A 16,856-nucleotide genomic window follows, 5' to 3' on the forward strand; every position below is an offset into this window, starting at 1 on the left:
GGCAACCGAAACACAAACAATCCAAATATGAAGCATGGAAAATAACGGATGGTGTATAAAAAAATATTATATCTGGCAACCAATCAGGGCTGTTTTTTAGGTTATTTCTTAGGAAACTTTTTCGACTCCTAAACTGAACGAAGGGCCAGAAATAAAATATCTGGCAACTTAAACACAGAAAACAAGCTGTGGAGGAGACAGCAGTAAACAGGCCACTTTATCAGTTTACTGTGTCATAAAAGATCTAAAGTCCAGGAGCTTTCTGTGTAAATAAAGGGAAACATCACAGAAAACACGAGTCTGTCTCCCTAAATCTGGGGATTTATGCAAGAAAAAATGAAATCTGCAAAAATAAATAAACAGTGATGTTTCCATAAAAACAGAATGTTAACTGAAGCTGCTAAATCTTCCCACAGGACACTGCACGGATCAAACTGAACAGAAATCGAAAATCTGGCAACCAAATATGCAAAACTATGTTAATAAGATGAATAATACACAGACATGTATAGACTTTGTCTTAAACCTGCACAGACAGGGAAGACCAGAATTCTAATACCTGGCAACCGACTTACAAAGACGCCGGATGAGCTGTATAGAGTTTAAAGAGAGTTTGGATGATGTTTAATGTCCTTATGATCCCCCACTAGACGATATGATGTGGGATGTGGTAGCTCAGTGGTCCAGGTGTTCGACTACTGGTTGGAAGGTCATTGGTTCAAATCCCAGGTCCACAAATGTGCCACTACAGGGCACCTGATTAAATCCCTTAACCCTCAATTACTCATGTGTATAAACTGAAATAAAAAAAAAAATGCAAGTCACTCTGCATAAGAGTGTCTGCTAAATGCTGTAATATAAATATGAGGAGTGAAAAGGCTAATCTGGCAACCATGGCACACAATAAGCAGGGAGGATTCCAAGGACAGTAAAAGTGACGCCAGGACAGTTAACTGAACCCCATCGAGCTCATTTCCTTTCACAGATCTGTGGACCAGAGAACGGAAATCTGGCAACCAAACCTGCTGCCTGCTTATCTGTACATAGGCTTTGTGTCTGACATTATGGATGTTGATGAACTTTGCTGTTGTCTCTGAATACCTGCATACGTGCTTTTTACTACGTAGCTGGCTTTGGGTTATTCTTTTACTTTAATAAGTTTTTCACTTTTCTTCAAGTAATCTGCTGAGCTTGCAAAGGATCTCTTCAACATATGAACTCATTAAATACCAAGACATTCATGGTCCAGCATGTTAACTAAACATTTATTGTGTAGGAAATGAACTGAAATATGAACACAGAGTCAGATAACTACGTGAAATGATAAGCTGGAGTCAGACACGTCTTAAAAAACATCTGCTGTTGGTCCAGAATTCAGTCCTAAACCTAAATCTTTAATCTCTCACAAGAGCAGATCTGGCAACCGCAATACAATCACATTGGCTGGATGTTTCTCCTAATCATGAGACGTTAACATCAACTCTTAAATCTGCTTGACACTCGATTTCCTGTGGACTGTTATCTGGCAACCTAAAGCACGTACTCCTGTGTCTAATCTGCTCGAAACCCGTGTGACGTGAGTCTGATTAACATAGTGACCTCATGACTCATGTCCAATCATCAACACATATGATCAACAGATGAAGCAGAAACCAGGCTACATGCTGAACACGAATGTTTATTCTCTCTCTCTCTCTCTCTCTCTCTCTCTCTCTCTCTCTCTCTCTCTCTCTCTCTCTCACTCGCTCTCTCTCTTTCTTTCTGGAATGTTCAGTAGAAGGTGACTGAGATCCAGAACAACATCTGGAGCCGATTAAAGCCAACCCCCTTCGGTTTGGTTTCCCCCCATTAGTGCACGGGCTCACACACTTCTCTCCTGTCCGATCTTCTCCTTGCCCCTCCTCACTCCTTTTCTTTTTTCCTCCTCTTCCACTCAGCTCCTTCCTTCACTTCTTCTCTTCACTCTGTCTCTTTGAGGGAAAATGAAGCATCTGAGCCGGACCATGTCATCTTTAGGCTTCTTTCTGCTGCTGGTTTTTGGATGGACTCATAGCCAGACAACCAACAATACCAGGTAGTGTGTGTGTGTGTGTGTGTGTGTGTGTGTGTGTGTGTGTGTGTGTGTGTGTGTGTGTGTGTGTGTGTGTGTGTGTGTGTGTGTGTGGACGTGTGGACGTGTGGACTCCAACTCACTCACTCAGAGTTCTCTTGGACAGAGAGGTTTATAAAACTTTATCTGAGATCCTGATTTATAATATTAGTAATAGAAATTATGACCTCACAATTACTATAGAAGAATAGTCACAAATCAGAAATAATCAAAACAGAAAATTATTGAATTAATTAGACCAATAATGTGTGTGTGTGTGTGTGTGTGTGTGTGTGTGTGTGTGTGTGTGTGTGTGTGTGTGTGTGTGGTCAGATTAGAAGTGGCTGTAAGTGTGGATGAAGCCTTTTTTTTCTGTGTGCGTATCTGTGTGTCTGTGTGTGTGTGTGTGTGTGTGTGTTACTTTCCTAAATTGAGCAAGCCCATTGGCAGTCATGCTGGAAAACGTTCCTTGAGTTCTTCACTCTGCAGGATTTTTGGGAATCTGCTTTTATTTCATCATCTGTAAAAGGTCCCAGAATAACAACCCAAAAGCAGCAGTGACTGCTAGCTATAAAGCTTCAGCAGAAATCCAGCCTGGTCCAGACAGTCTGAGGCAATAGAGAAATGATCACAACGTTGAAAAGCTGAAGATTACAAAAGCATCTAAAATGTATGACCTTCACATCCTGCAAACTGTACACCAAAGTTAGAGAACTGAAAATTCTCTCTGCTGTTAGTCTGCTGAAATCACACAATAATCATTTATAAATTATTTTCATACAAAGAAACTTTTTCATAATCATCCTGTCTGTTTTTCTGTCTGTCTGTCTGCCTGTCTGTCTGCCTGTCTGTCTGTCTGCCTGTCTGTCTGCCTGTCTGTCTGTCTGTCTGCCTGTCTGCCTGTCCGCCTTTCCATCTGCCTTTCCGTCGCCTTTCCGTCGCCTTTCCGTCTGCCTGTCTGTCTGCCTTTCCGTCTGCCTTTCCGTCTGCCTTTCCGTCGCCTTTCCGTCTGCCTTTCCGTCTGCCTTTCCGTCTGCCTTTCCGTCTGCCTTTCCGTCTGCCTTTCCGTCTGCCTGTCCTCTCATCCACTCTTCACCCACATGAAAAGTTCCTGCTGTAAACCTCTCAGGGCTCCAATACAACATGTCGTTCTAGGACTTTAAACAATTTATCTTTCATTGCAGCAACTTCAGTCTGAACCCCAGCAGTAAACAGTGGCACGTTGGAGTCTTTAGCTGGGTTTTACATCACTTCAGTTATGGCTTGGTTTTGGTTAACGTTTCGAGTTCTAGGTACAGGTAGAGATGACCTGGTACTCTACAACAGGTGCTGCTAATAAAGTGAGGAGTGTGCAGTATGTGCTGAGTTCAGACCCTTGAAGAGCATGCACGCTTCAGGAGGACACGCCCATCTCTGAACACTGTGTTCACCGGAGTCATCGACCTTTATAATCGGTGTTTATTTTGGTCAGAGAAACTTGTTCATGTTAAAGTGAAGTATTTCTGTCTCTCTCACAGGAGGGTGTTTAAATGCGGAGGAACTCTGGATGGAGACTCCGGCTTCATAGCCAGTGAGGACTTTCCTTCATACTACAAACCAAACAGCAAGTGCACGTGGTACATCACTGTGCGTGCAACTTCATGTCCTTATTATCACAACTTTCTTCAGTGTTCAACTTCTTATTCAACAAAGTCTAAGACAGATACAGATTATTTTCTTCTCTTTATTTCTCGGAGTGTTTTAGTGCAACTCAAAAACACTATAAACTCACTATTGGAGTAATAAAGCTGTGAGAACATCCTTACTGCGACTCAGCAACTTGGTGGAACTGTGAGATTTAAACACTGAGTGTAGAGCAGCTTCGCAGAGGATCAGTGGCCGTGTGAATGAGTCAGAAACGGCAACGTTTTCCTCTTAAATGTTGGCAAATTTCTAAAAATAAAGACGAATATCAGACGATAAAGAGCTTTAGCATAAACTGCTGAAGGAAAACTGAACGTGTGAGAAATGTGGAAGTGTCGCTAACAAAGTTTGCATAAAGAAGGTCTGTGTATTAATGCATTCTGATTAGCAGAACTGTCGTTATCACTCAACATGTCGATCTCTCTCAGGTCCCAGAAGGCAACGTGGTCTCGCTCTCCTTCAGGATCTTTGACCTGGAGGCCGACACTTTGTGCAGATACGATTTTGTGGAAGTGTATAACGGTCACTCCAACACGGTGCAGAAGTTGGGTCGTTTCTGTGGGACGTTTCGCCCGGGAACGCTAATCTCCACCTCCAACACCATGATGCTGCAAATGGAGTCAGACTCAGAAACCGGGGGGCGGGGCTTCCTCGCCTACTTTACTGGGATAAAACCAAATCTAAACGGTATTCATCACCAAAATCCGGGAATTAACTAGAACTTCGTATGTTTTGGGTTTAAACAGAAGAGTAATATGATGTTTGGGTACTTTGGTTATTTGTTACTACAGTTTTCTCTATAATCAAGTTGTAATCTGACTTTCAGAGGAACAGACCTGTGGTGGAAAGCTGATAAAACCACAAGGTACCATCACAACACCAAACTGGCCTGAGAAAAATTACCCATTAGGCATCACCTGCTCATGGCTCATCACCGTGGAACCAGACAAGGTGAGGACTTCAAACCCAAGATGTTCTCCATGGCTCCTGCACACTACATTCTAACTGTTACACCGAATTCTGTTTAAAAGTCTAATCTGCCCCACTGAGCTGTGCACTGATTGATTCTGGTGTTTTCAGGTGATAGAGGTGAAGTTCGATAAGTTCGATGTGGAGCGTGACTCCTACTGCCGCTTCGATTATGTGGCGTTTTATAATGGAGGAGAGATGGACACCTTGAGACAGATCGGAAAATACTGTGGGGACAAAGTTCCCGAGTGAGTACGGCTTTATCGGCTACACCGTGAAAAAGGGTTCTTCTTTGTAAAGTTCTGGGTTCCTAAAACTGTCTTAATATATTTAAAAATAATACGCTAAATATAAAAAAAGAAAGAAAGAACTTTAGAAAATGTTTATGCCTTACTTTAACGAGCTGGAGCAGATCAGCACAGCGCATGACGTCACAGCATGACACCTTCTAAGACTTCCACAAACTCTGTGAGCTTCCGTGTGGATTTTATAGACAAGAGACAGGAAATGGAAAAGATGACAAAGGAAGCTGTAAAGCTTGGTGCAGGTTGCCCCCTGGTGGTGGTGTGAGTCTGTGGTTGATGTGAATATATTAGTGCATCGTATGTAACTGGAGCAAGTGTTAAATAAAAAGTTCACTTCTAACTTTATATTTTATTTCGAGTCCTTTTTCTTTCTCCTCTTCCTCCATCTACAGGCCCATAGTGACCAACTCTAACAGTCTCCTGGTCCAGTTCGTGTCTGACCAGAGCGAAACCTCTGATGGCTTCATTGCCTCGTATTCCAGTGTCCCGAGAGGTTATTCTGCCCAGCCAGGACGCCGTGTGCACTCGTTACCCCCGGCCCCAACACACAAACCCGTCACCACGAAGGCCACAGAGGCACCGTCTACCACAACCACTACCTCCAAGCCACGCAGACGCCCACCACCCAATCCTAACCAGCCCAGCAGGCCTCTGGATCGCAGACCAGAACCGGGTCGGCTCGATCCTGCACGCCCAGGTCAGAGAGGAGGAACTTAAAAGTACTATATCATCATGAATCATGCTTTATCTAAGATCCGATCAGGGTTCAGTCTGAAAACGCACGCACATTACGGTGTACGGTGAATCAGGGCGCGATGTTTTCTATCCATTACAATAACCTAGAGTCCACCTGTTGCCATGGTGACACTGTTTCACAGCAAAAATGATGTTTTTTTTCCTTATAAGAAATACTATTTAATAATTTCAAGTGTTTTGTGACGTTATTCATTTCAGCCCTGAACCCTTTGTGTCCTAACGCGTGTAAGAGAGAAGGCAGCATAAAGAGCAATTTCTGCAGCAGTGATTTCGGTGAGTTTGTTGTCCGTTGTCAGAGATCCCGACCAGAGGCGTCACTGTATGTGAAATAAACCCCCACTTTTGTCTCACCGTCTCCGTAGTGATCACGGGGACCGTGACGATGCTCTCTTCGGCTCCTCAGGGCCGCCTGCTGGCCACCGTCTCCATCATAAAGGCTTATAAAGATGGAGGACTGACCATCACTCAGGCTGGAGAGACCATGACTGTTAAACTGGTGCTCGTGTGCAAGACGTGTCCCGTCCTCCGCAGAGGTAAACAAAAAAAACTGAATCGAACAGAAGATAAATTTTAGCAGATAATTATATTTGATGCAGAACTAACGAACATGAAATAGAAAATGCTAGAAATGAGGAACAAGTAAATGTCTATGGCAACGATCGATGTGACTCAGCAAGTGATAATCACTTTGTGACGTTCACTTCCTTCTCTTCCTTCATGGTTTTTCATCTGTCAATTTTTTTTCTGTTTCAGGTCAGAACTTCATTCTGATGGGTCAGGTGGATGAAGATGGGCGTGGTCTTCTCCCTCCTGGCAGTTTCACAGCCTTATATAAAGAGCAGCACCACAAGATCCTCACCAGCCTCAACAAACAGCCATGCTGAACTCTGAGGCTCAAAGCAACATGAACATGAGCAACAGGAACAAAGCTGTAGAACATTATCTCACAGCTCCCTTCAAGCCCCTCATACAATTAAAAGGAAAAAAGAAATCGAACATTTGGTTTGCTCTTCTTCTTCTTCTTCTTCTTCTTCTTCTTCTTCTTCTTCTTCTTCTTCTTCTTCTTCTTTCTTTTAAATTTACCCATAACTGATTATTGCACTAGCTAGTCAGCTAAGGTGTAAGTGGACATTACATGGGGAAGTGGACGAGGGCGCATCGACAGCCGTACTGTAACACAGGAACTTAATGGTGCTTAACGAACTTAACCAGAAACGATTTCAAGGCAGCATTTAGAGGAACATTTCACCTTATTCACTTTATACACTTGAAGATGTCATACAACATATTCCTTATTTATGATGTCATTAAATAAAGGTTTTATATCACACTAGACTCTGTCTTGAAGTTCATCCATTCATTCATTCATCTTCTACCGCTTATCCGAACTTCTCGGGTCACGGGGAGCCTGTGCCTATCTCAGGCATCATCGGGCATCGAGGCAGGATACACCCTGGACGGAGTGCCAACCCATCACAGGGCACACACACACTCTCATTCACTCACACACTACGCACACACACTACGGACAATTTTCCAGAGATGCCAATCAACCTACCATGCATGTGTTTGGACCGGGGGAGGAAGCCGGAGTCCCGGAGGAAACCCCCGAGGCACAGGGAGAACATGCAAACTCCACACACACGAGGTGGAGGCGGGAATCGAACCCCGACCCTGGAGGTGTGAGGCGAACGTGCTAACCACTAAGCCCTCGTGTCCTCCATCTGTCTTGAAGTTAATCCAAAAAAAAAATCTCAGCTTGAAGAATGTTTGAGATCTTACCTCTGAGCGGGACAAAGTGCTCACACTGGAGACTCCTTTCATTCCACAGTGATATTCTGTGGAGCGTCTGCCTGTAAATGAGTCATTGCTGTTTGAAACGAGGAACCTTCTGACTTTGTGAGAATTTCTGCCTTTAGGTTTATTAAAAATAAACACATTATAAAAAAAAGTATGACAAACGTATCAGAATCATGCAACACCACTGGAATCCATGTTCAGTCCTCAAAAATAACATCAGGAAATAAAATCAAACATTTTTTTGAAAGAATTTTGGTACTTGTCTAATTATAAAGATCAGAAATCGGTGGATTTGTCTGCTGTGATTGTTTAGAATCGCTATACAAATGAAAAAAAAAAGTAGATCACATGATTATTAAATCGCCCACAACCCTGCAGAGCGTCCTGTACGTCCTCACACCCACACGCTGGCTTTGGCGTCTCTCTCTGGCGTCCCCTCCTGGCCGCAGCAGCCCCGCAGCCCCGGGTGCTGAGACACAGGGAGGTTCTTGTAGACAGCGCGGCTGTAAGGGATGAAACAGAGACCAAGCTGTAGGTGACGCGCCAATCTACAGTACGCCGCTAGAGCCAACACCAGCAGGGGAACCAACAACAGGAACCCCACCACCAGCAGAGCTACACAGGAAGCGTCGTTCAGCAGGTCTGAGCAATAACTCGAGGTACCATGGGGCTGAACCTGGATGAGGAGACAGAAGAAAAAACATCTTATATCCATCAGGATACATGGAACATCTTAACAAATCACAGAAGGCACGAGTCGAAAAATTACAAACCAACCTTTAAATAAATAAATAAATAAATAAATAAAGAGCATCAATGAAAAATCTCCATGAATCATTATGTGGGACTCTCATGAGTCATCTGAACCAAATGATTTGACTCCTTTTTAAATAAGTTCCCATCACATCGTCTCACCTTCGAATGGCAGAGGAAGCCGAACACGACCATGGTGAGCGCCGGAGTGAGGATGATCCCGAACACAACAGCGGCGAGCGCCGTGTTCACGGCGGCGATGATGAGGTTCTGCGCTGTGACCAGAACCGAACACGCCCAGCAGTCCAGCGAGGCTCTGAGCTCCAGGGGCTCGGCCGAAGCGCTGGACGATGAGTACGGAGGAGGAACCACTGCCGCTGGGGTCACAGGGTCAACCACCGGTGATGGTACGGAACTCGCGGGATGCAGACGAGTCGACTCGGAGTCATCTGCATCAGAGCCAAACTGCTGAGACGGCGTCCTTTCCAGTGTCCCGTTGCGAGACAAACTCATCCTGAATCACAAGTGAAAATAAAAAAACATTTCTGTAATTTAAAAAACTGTTCAGAATAAAAGAGTAAAAGTCTTTTCCTCGCCATGTGACTCAGGAATCATATCACCTGTAATAACACTCAGATCTCTCAGATACTTACAGATGTCTCAAAGTAACCTTGTACTGAAAAATGTATGGCTTTTTTTTCTTCTTCTCAGAACTGCATGGCACGGAGTGTGGAAGGTAAACTGAGATAACTGAGTGACTGTGAACAGGAGGAAACAGGAACTAAGAGAAATACGAAAAGCACAAAACAATGAGGCAGGAACCGTGCCCAGAGGAAAGCATGTGTGCGGAACCGACTACGAATATCTCCACGAGCAGGACATCTCCTCAAACACACAGCTTCCTGCTCACGCTAGGACAAATAAATCCGGATAACCTCCTGACCCCGAGCGAGCGAGCGAGCCTGAGCCTACAGCTAAGTGCTAACGCAGCACCGCTAAAGAACTTCATAGACATATGAATCCCTACAGTTATAGACACTTCGTTAGGGACCTCAGGTTGTCCCTCATCACCTGTGTATGTTGTGTAGTACAAACACCTGTGTATGTTGCGTAGTACAAACACCTGTGTATGTTGTGTAGTACAAGAACCTGTGTATGTTGTGTAGTACAAGAACCTGTGTATGTTGTGTAGTACAAACACCTGTGTATGTTGTGTAGTACAAGAACCTGTGTATGTTGTGTAGTACAAACACCTGTGTATGTTGTGTAGTACATACACCTGTGTATGTTGTATAGTACAAACACCTGTGTATGTTGTGTAGTACAAACACCTGTGTATGTTGTGTAGTACAAACACCTGTGTATGTTGTGTAGTACAAACACCTGTGTATATTGTGTAGTACAAACACCTGTGTATGTTGTGTAGTACAAACACCTGTGTATGTTGTGTAGTACAAACACCTGTGTATATTGTGTAGTACAAACACCTGTGTATGTTGTGTAGTACAAACACCTGTGTATATTGTGTAGTACAAACACCTGTGTATGTTGTGTAGTACAAACACCTGTGTATGTTGTGTAGTACATACACCTGTGTATGTTGTGTAGTACAAACACCTGTGTATGTTGTGTAGTACATACAGTACACCTGTGTATGTTGTGTAGTACAAACACCTGTGTATGTTGTGTAGTACAAACACCTGTGTATGTTGTGTAGTACAAACACCTGTGTATGTTGTGTAGTACAAACACCTGTGTATGTTGTGTAGTACAAACACCTGTGTATGTTGTGTAGTACAAACACCTGTGTATGTTGTGTAGTACAAACACCTGTGTATGTTGTGTAGTACATACAGTACACCTGTGTATGTTGTGTAGTACAAACACCTGTGTATGTTGTGTAGTACAAACACCTGTGTATGTTGTGTAGTACATACAGTACACCTGTGTATGTTGTGTAGTACAAACACCTGTGTATGTTGTGTAGTACAAATTGACAATTTGATTCCTTATCATTTTCTCCCCAATTCCCCGAACTGAGACGTTTAGCTGAACCTTTAGCTGTAGATAACTGGGTTCCTGAAGGGTTCTTTATAGACTCAGGGAAGTAATAAAGGTTCCTCAAGTTAATTATTTATAAGAAAATATGAACCATTTGTATAATTTACAATCAGATTTAATACAAAAGTCTTTTTGAGGATTAATGCTTGGATTCAGTGGATAATTCAGTGGATAATTCAGTGGATAATTACGAGTTCTTGCCCTCTATGGTCAACTCGCCTTTTGCACCTATTTATCTTCTGGTCTAAAGCACAGTGAGATCCGTCTTTCTAGGAAAAAGGCGTGGTTGTTTTTTTTGGGGGTTTTTTTGGTTTGTTTTTTGTTTTTTTTTACATGCACCAGTTTTGGGCCCGAGCCCAGCTGTAAAATTCCTGCATAAACAGTGACATCACTTCGGAAGTGTTAGTTCTGATTACCACTAGCCCATAGCTTAATAATAATAATAATAATAATAATAATAATAATAATAATAATAATATTTCTGATGCTAAATTTTAACAAACAAATCGGATCACAATCTTTTCCAGTTCTGATTTTTAGCATATTTTTAGCACCCTAACAAAATCCCTCCTTTTATTGTTATTAGCAGCGGAGCAGCGATGACAGAAATAATAACATTGAAGATGTTTTGATGAAGTTTTAACACCAACAGTGTGGCAGTAAAAACCCAGTAAAGCCTTAACACATGGAGATGGTAGTAATGAACCTTTCCCCTGTTTACTCACTTTACAATGAACTTGTGTCGTCTCCAAAATCTGTCAGATGTTCTCCAGGTGGTTGGTTTTTAGTCCCGGTGTGTTGGTGAGCAGCTGCTTTCACTTCTGTCTTTGGAATTGGTGAAAAAATCCTTTTCTTTTATCCTGATTATTAAAAATCTCAAATTTTCTTAGCTTATGTCAATAGCTGTTGGTGCTCCAGCAATGTCACGATGTCAGAGTCAATAACAGAGATCTTTGACAGAAAAGTCTCTCTCTCTCTCTCTCTCTCTCTCTCTCTCTCTCTCTCTCTCTCTCTCTCTCTCTCTCTCTCTCTCTCTCTCTCTATCTCTCTCTTCCTGTGTCACTCTTTCCTTCCTCTGAACAAGATATCCTCCTTTCCCCTCTCTTGGTCTAGGGTTCACTCCGCAGTAGATAGACGGCAGTTTGGACACTGAGACAGAACTGATTCAGCGGCAGAGTGAGGAGGGGAGGAGGAGGAGGAGGAGGAGGAGGAGGAGGAGGAGTACAAAAACAATGATGAACGTTACAGTTTTCAAAGCTGAGTAGAAAAGCAAACCTTGGCTTCAGATGATGCTGTCCAGATGATGTTCCTGATTTACTCGAATAGTAAAGAAATCATTTCTGTTCAGTGATAAAATCTAAATGAAAACAATTTCTGCAAAAATGTAAATGAACAAAACTCAGTGTCAGTTCCAGAAGAATGATGCTTGCATTACAGCTACCGCATTCCTCCATGCACAATTTAGTGTTAGGGAGGAATGGAGAAGATAAACTATCTCTGTCCAGTGTGGGAGGACACAAAAAGACAACATGAACCCAAATGGTCAAATCCATCAACCAGTTAAATAGGGAATACATTTTAAAACATTCCGAGTAGAACATAGTGTTACTACATGTACGAAGAGAAGAAAGAGTAAATACAATCCAGTGTGAAACACAATTCTGTTAAGGCCTTCAAGTCAAAAAGCAGACACCAAATACTCACCACCAAACACAAATACTCACCACCAAACACCAATACTCACCACCAAACACCAACACCAATACTCACCACCAAACACCAATACTCACCACCAAACACTAATACTCACCACCAAACACCAATACTCACCACCAAACACCAATACTCACCACTAAACACCAATACTCACCACTGGACACCAATACTCACCACTAAACACCAATACTCACCACTAAACACCAATACTCACCACCAAACACCAATACTCACCACCAAACACTAATACTCACCACCAAACACAAATACTCACCACCAAACACTAATATTCACCACCAAACACTAATACTCACCACCAAACACAAATACTCACCACTAAACACTAATATTCACCACCAAACACCAATACTCACCACCAAACACCAATACTCACCACCAAACACCAATACTCACCACCAAATACTAATACTCACCACCAAACACCAATACTCACCACCAAACACCAATACTCACCACTGGACACCAATACTCACCACTGGACACCAATACTCAACACTAAACACCAATACTCACCACTAAACACCAATACTCACCACTAAACACTAATACTCACCACTAAACACTAATACTCACTACTAAACACCAATACTCACCACTAAACACTAATACTCACTACTAAACACTAATACTCACCACTAAACACTAATACTCACCACTAAACACTAATACTCACCACTAAACACCAATACTCACCACTAAACACTAATACTCACCACTAAACATCAATACTCACCACTAAACACCAATACTCACCACTAAACACCAATACTCAACACTAAACACCAATACTCACCACTAAACACCAATACTCACCACTAAACACCAATACTCACCACTAAACACTAATACTCACTACTAAACACCAATACTCAACACTAAACACTAATACTCACCACTAAACACCAATACTCACCACTAAACACCAATACTCACCACTAAACACTAATACTCACCACTAAACACGAATACTCACCACTAAACACCAATACTCACCACCAAACACCAATACTCACCACTAAACACCAATACTCACCACCAAACACTAATACTCACCACTAAACACTAATACTCACTACTAAACACCAATACTCAACACTAAACACTAATACTCACCACTAAACACCAATACTCACCACCAAACACTAATACTCACCACTAAACACCAATACTCACCACTAAACACCAATATTCACCACTAAACACTAATACTCACCACTAAACACCAATACTCACCACTAAACACTAATACTCACCACCAAACACCAATACTCACCACTAAACACCAATACTCACCACTAAACACCAATACTCACCACTAAACACTAATACTCACCACTAAACACTAATACTCACCACCAAACACCAATACTCAACACTAAACACTAATACTCACCACTAAACACCAATACTCACCACTAAACACCAATACTCAACACTAAACACTAATACTCAACACTAAACACTAATACTCACCACTAAACACCAATACTCACCACTAAACACCAATACTCAACACTAAACACCAATACTCACCACTAAACACCAATACTCACCACTAAACACCAATACTTACCATGAAACACCAATACTCACCACTAAACACCAATACTTACCATGAAACACCAGTATTTACCAGCAGTCACCAACATTCACTCTCAGGCAACATACTCACCATCAAACACCAACACAACCCCTTAACCAGCCTCCATCAGACATAACTCACTCTGATGTTCTGCTAAATGAACTGAAAGTCAAAGGAACGGCGACGTGAACAGTGAGAACGTTCTCCCAGGTTGTTCACGTGACGTTTGGAGTGTGAAGGTGAAGTGTTTGTTCTGCACCACATTCCTTTCAGCTCACTTTTTTACCATTGGAATGCAGAGAGCTTCACGTCTGTGTAACATCACTGGGAAAACATCTGACATGAACGTGACAGGAGGCTTAACGTGGCGAGCGGCTCATAAACACCGTAATCTTCTCGTCCTGTCAGTAAAGACAGTCAGCACCATTATGATTAATATCTGTTTGACTGGTCAGCGCTGACACTAACCTGGTAACTAGGTAACTAGTTAACGCATCACGTCAGTGGGATTATTTTTGTTTCACCACAAACCCAGTGACTTTATAATGCTGGAATTTCGCTCAGACTTCCTGTGTGTGTGTCACAGCATTCACACGATCCAACCGGAGGTCATTTCCTCTCTGGAAATGCAGGTGTATAATCTTCAACCCTGAACGTCAAAACATCTGCTTCAATACACTATACGGCCGAAAGTTTGCACACCCCATGACCGTCGCACACATACGTGCTTGTTGAACGTCTCGTTCCAGATTCCGTTTGCTGTTCTAATGAGCTCCGATCTTCTCATCTGGAAGGTTTTCCACTAGATGTTGGATCGTGGCTGTGTGGATTCGTGTACAAGTGAGATCAGACTCTGAGGAAACGGATGGAGAGATGTATGTAATGATGTATAGAGAGACGGATGAGGATCGGAGTCAGATAAAGAAGATTCGTATTTAATAGGAATCTCGCATCAGCAGTGACAGGAGTGCAGTATTTTTGTCCTGAGAGTCACAGAGGGCTGATTTCCTGTCCTTGGATCCAGGATATCCGCCATCAGAGGGCGCCGAGCCGTCACCTTTATTTTAACACACATCGGTAAGGAAAAGGAAATGTCTGCAATAGTCTGTAATAAATCCCCGAAATAACTTGTCAAATTTATGAAAACGTTTTTTATTTCTTTTTTTTTTTTTTTCAGTCATAGGTATAATTATTATTATATCAATTATGACACACAAAATCACACAGGTGTTTAAGACAGGTCTGATGGTTTTTTCTTCTTTTTCTGTTTCTTTCTTTCTTTCTTTCTTTTTTTTTACCTTTTACAATAAAATCATAAATCATAAAGAGTAAAAGAGACGAGTGGAGAGAAAGAAACCAACCGGTCTTCTGGAAATCTGCAAGAGAAACATCATCGTTTAAAACATCGTTAAGAAGAACGATCGCGATCGTCGTCGGCGTCGTCGTCAACGCGCGGCACGACGTCTCGTATCGCTTTGTTTCGTGGAACGGGGAGGGGGGGGGGTAAAAAGGTAAAAACAAACTCTTGAATCTGATACAGTACAAAGACATTCAGGTTGTACAGACTTTGTTCTAAGCACCAAGCTGTGAGATTAATATCGTTAATATTCATATGTAATTCTCTAGATCATATACACGCCGAGGGACGCCGAGCCAAGGGGGATCAAGCACCATCACGAATTAAACGTCCTCCGTCTCAGCTTCAGCACCACCTCAGAAATCAGCACGATTAACCCCTTCAGACCCTCGTCGCCATGACGACCCGATCAAACCCAGAAACTCCCAACTGACGATGTGCCTATAAATGGTTCTGAAAGGGTTAATTCTTGAAAATTTACAAAATATCTGGACTTCCCTCGTAAAGAGGAGCACCACGTATGTCTTAATAAATACACTCGGAGAAGTCGAATAAATAAAATCACACACACACACAAAAAATAATGAACACAAATTCAATTCTTCAAAAATAAATCGCAGAAAAAAAAAACAAAAAAACAAAAAACCCAACAGGAATCATCGATATTATTTAAAAATAAAAAAAAATCAATAATACTAAAAAAAAAAAAGATCACTAAACACTCACAAGGTTTTCTGGACAAATGCAAATAAGATTTGAACCCGTATTGTTGTTGTTTGTTTTTTTTGTTTTTAATATTTGTGAAAATTGTTAATGCTCTGAGAAAAAAAATGCAATATTGTTGTAAAAATGATTCATATTGCATTAATGTTTTCTATTTTTTTTGTTTTTTTTTTTGTTATTTTTTGCCTTTTTAAAATCTGTCACAAGGCCAAAATGGTGTTAAAGTTTTTTTTTCCTTTTTTTTGAAAACCTTTTAAAAAAAAAAAATGAAAGTAAAAATAATAGCACCCAGATCAGTATGCAAACAGCATTTAGAAAGTTTAGCGTTGTAGTAAATGTGTTCACGTCAATATGATTGTAGCAACAACCTCTCGTAATGCCTGTGTGTGTGTGTGTGTGTGTGTGTGTGTGTGTGTGTGTAGCTCCTTCCCCTGCTGTTATATTGTGTCGTATAAAAGCACCAGAGACGCTGAATAAATAAACTGAGACATTTGCATAAATGTAAACTACAATAGTACCTGAATGAGTTCACACGTTTCGGCGATTGTGAACGGTCACAGCAGTTTGTTTTGCTTTGTGTGAGAGAGAGAGAGTGAGAGAGAGAGAGTGAATGAGAGAGAGAGAGAGAGAGAGAGAGAGAGAGAGAGAGAGAGAGTGAGTGTGTGTGTGTGTGTGTGTGTGAATGAGCTTCATTTATTTAAAAAAAAAAAAAAAATCGAACACAGTTCCTATGACTTGCTCAGGTCCAGTGTACCGGTGTGTCTGTACGTGGCAGGTCTCCGGCCGGTCTCTAACCTCAGAGCGCATTATAATGCATCGTAACAGCGTCGTAACAGCATCGTGACTCCAGTAGCTGGTGAAGGGGGAAGACGAGCGAGTCGGTGAAGCACCTGCTGATGTGGTTCTGTAAACAGTGTCGAGTAAACAGCTTGTGGATCGGAGAGTCCGCAGTAGTGGTTTGGAGTAAAAAAAAAAAATAACAACAATAAAATTAATGCTAAAAAATAAAGCAGAGAACTGAACGTTGGCACCGCTGCTGAC

The 16,856-nt window shown here is 41.9% G+C and overlaps 3 protein-coding genes across 5 annotated transcripts in view; 1 reads left to right on the top strand and 2 right to left on the bottom strand.

The window, feature by feature from the left end:
* The first annotated feature begins 1,783 nt into the window (after positions 1–1,783).
* Positions 1,784–7,135, top strand: pcolcea (procollagen C-endopeptidase enhancer a). Its single transcript, XM_027158723.2, has 9 exons — positions 1,784–2,074; positions 3,607–3,715; positions 4,201–4,459; positions 4,599–4,723; positions 4,853–4,989; positions 5,439–5,743; positions 6,001–6,075; positions 6,165–6,335; positions 6,556–7,135. Exons 1-9 carry the CDS (start codon positions 1,983–1,985, stop codon positions 6,684–6,686), a joined length of 1,404 nt encoding a protein of 467 aa, XP_027014524.1. The 5' UTR covers positions 1,784–1,982; the 3' UTR covers positions 6,687–7,135.
* A 563-nt stretch (positions 7,136–7,698) lies between these two features.
* Positions 7,699–11,588, bottom strand: tmem88a (transmembrane protein 88 a). Of its 2 annotated transcripts, none has more exons than XM_027158435.2 (3): positions 11,142–11,588; positions 8,518–8,869; positions 7,699–8,278 (listed from the first exon to the last, which is right to left on the bottom strand). In XM_027158435.2, exons 2-3 carry the CDS (start codon positions 8,866–8,868, stop codon positions 7,997–7,999), a joined length of 633 nt encoding a protein of 210 aa, XP_027014236.1. In that variant the 5' UTR covers position 8,869; positions 11,142–11,588; the 3' UTR covers positions 7,699–7,996. The 2 variants fall into 2 exon arrangements, with proteins under 2 accessions (XP_027014236.1, XP_047661251.1); XM_047805295.1 differs by lacking the exon at positions 11,142–11,588 and adding an exon at positions 9,009–9,137.
* A 3,283-nt stretch (positions 11,589–14,871) lies between these two features.
* The window catches only part of kdm6bb (lysine (K)-specific demethylase 6B, b), a 21,032-nt gene continuing 19,047 nt past the window's right edge, over positions 14,872–16,856 (bottom strand). For both annotated transcript variants that reach the window (XM_047804896.1, XM_027158548.2), the window contains exon 21: positions 14,872–16,856. This exon is cut by the window's right edge and continues 74 nt beyond it. The gene's annotated coding sequence lies outside the window, so the exon portion shown is untranslated.

Source organism: Tachysurus fulvidraco, chromosome 20 (genome assembly GCF_022655615.1).
Source record: "Tachysurus fulvidraco isolate hzauxx_2018 chromosome 20, HZAU_PFXX_2.0, whole genome shotgun sequence".
NCBI lineage: Eukaryota > Metazoa > Chordata > Actinopteri > Siluriformes > Bagridae > Tachysurus > Tachysurus fulvidraco.

Bases quoted from the DNA above. Each gene is read 5' to 3' on its own strand.
- pcolcea (XM_027158723.2), top strand. From the start codon at position 1,983: ATGAAGCATCTGAGCCGGACCATGTCATCTTTAGGCTTCTTTCTGCTG. The intron at 3,716-4,200 runs GTGCGTGCAACT...GATCTCTCTCAG, and splicing joins AGTGCACGTGGTACATCACT to GTCCCAGAAGGCAACGTGGT. The intron at 4,724-4,852 runs GTGAGGACTTCA...TGGTGTTTTCAG, and splicing joins TCACCGTGGAACCAGACAAG to GTGATAGAGGTGAAGTTCGA.
- tmem88a (XM_027158435.2), bottom strand. From the start codon at position 8,868: ATGAGTTTGTCTCGCAACGGGACACTGGAAAGGACGCCGTCTCAGCAG. The intron at 8,279-8,517 runs GTGAGACGATGT...CTCCTCATCCAG, and splicing joins GCTTCCTCTGCCATTCGAAG to GTTCAGCCCCATGGTACCTC.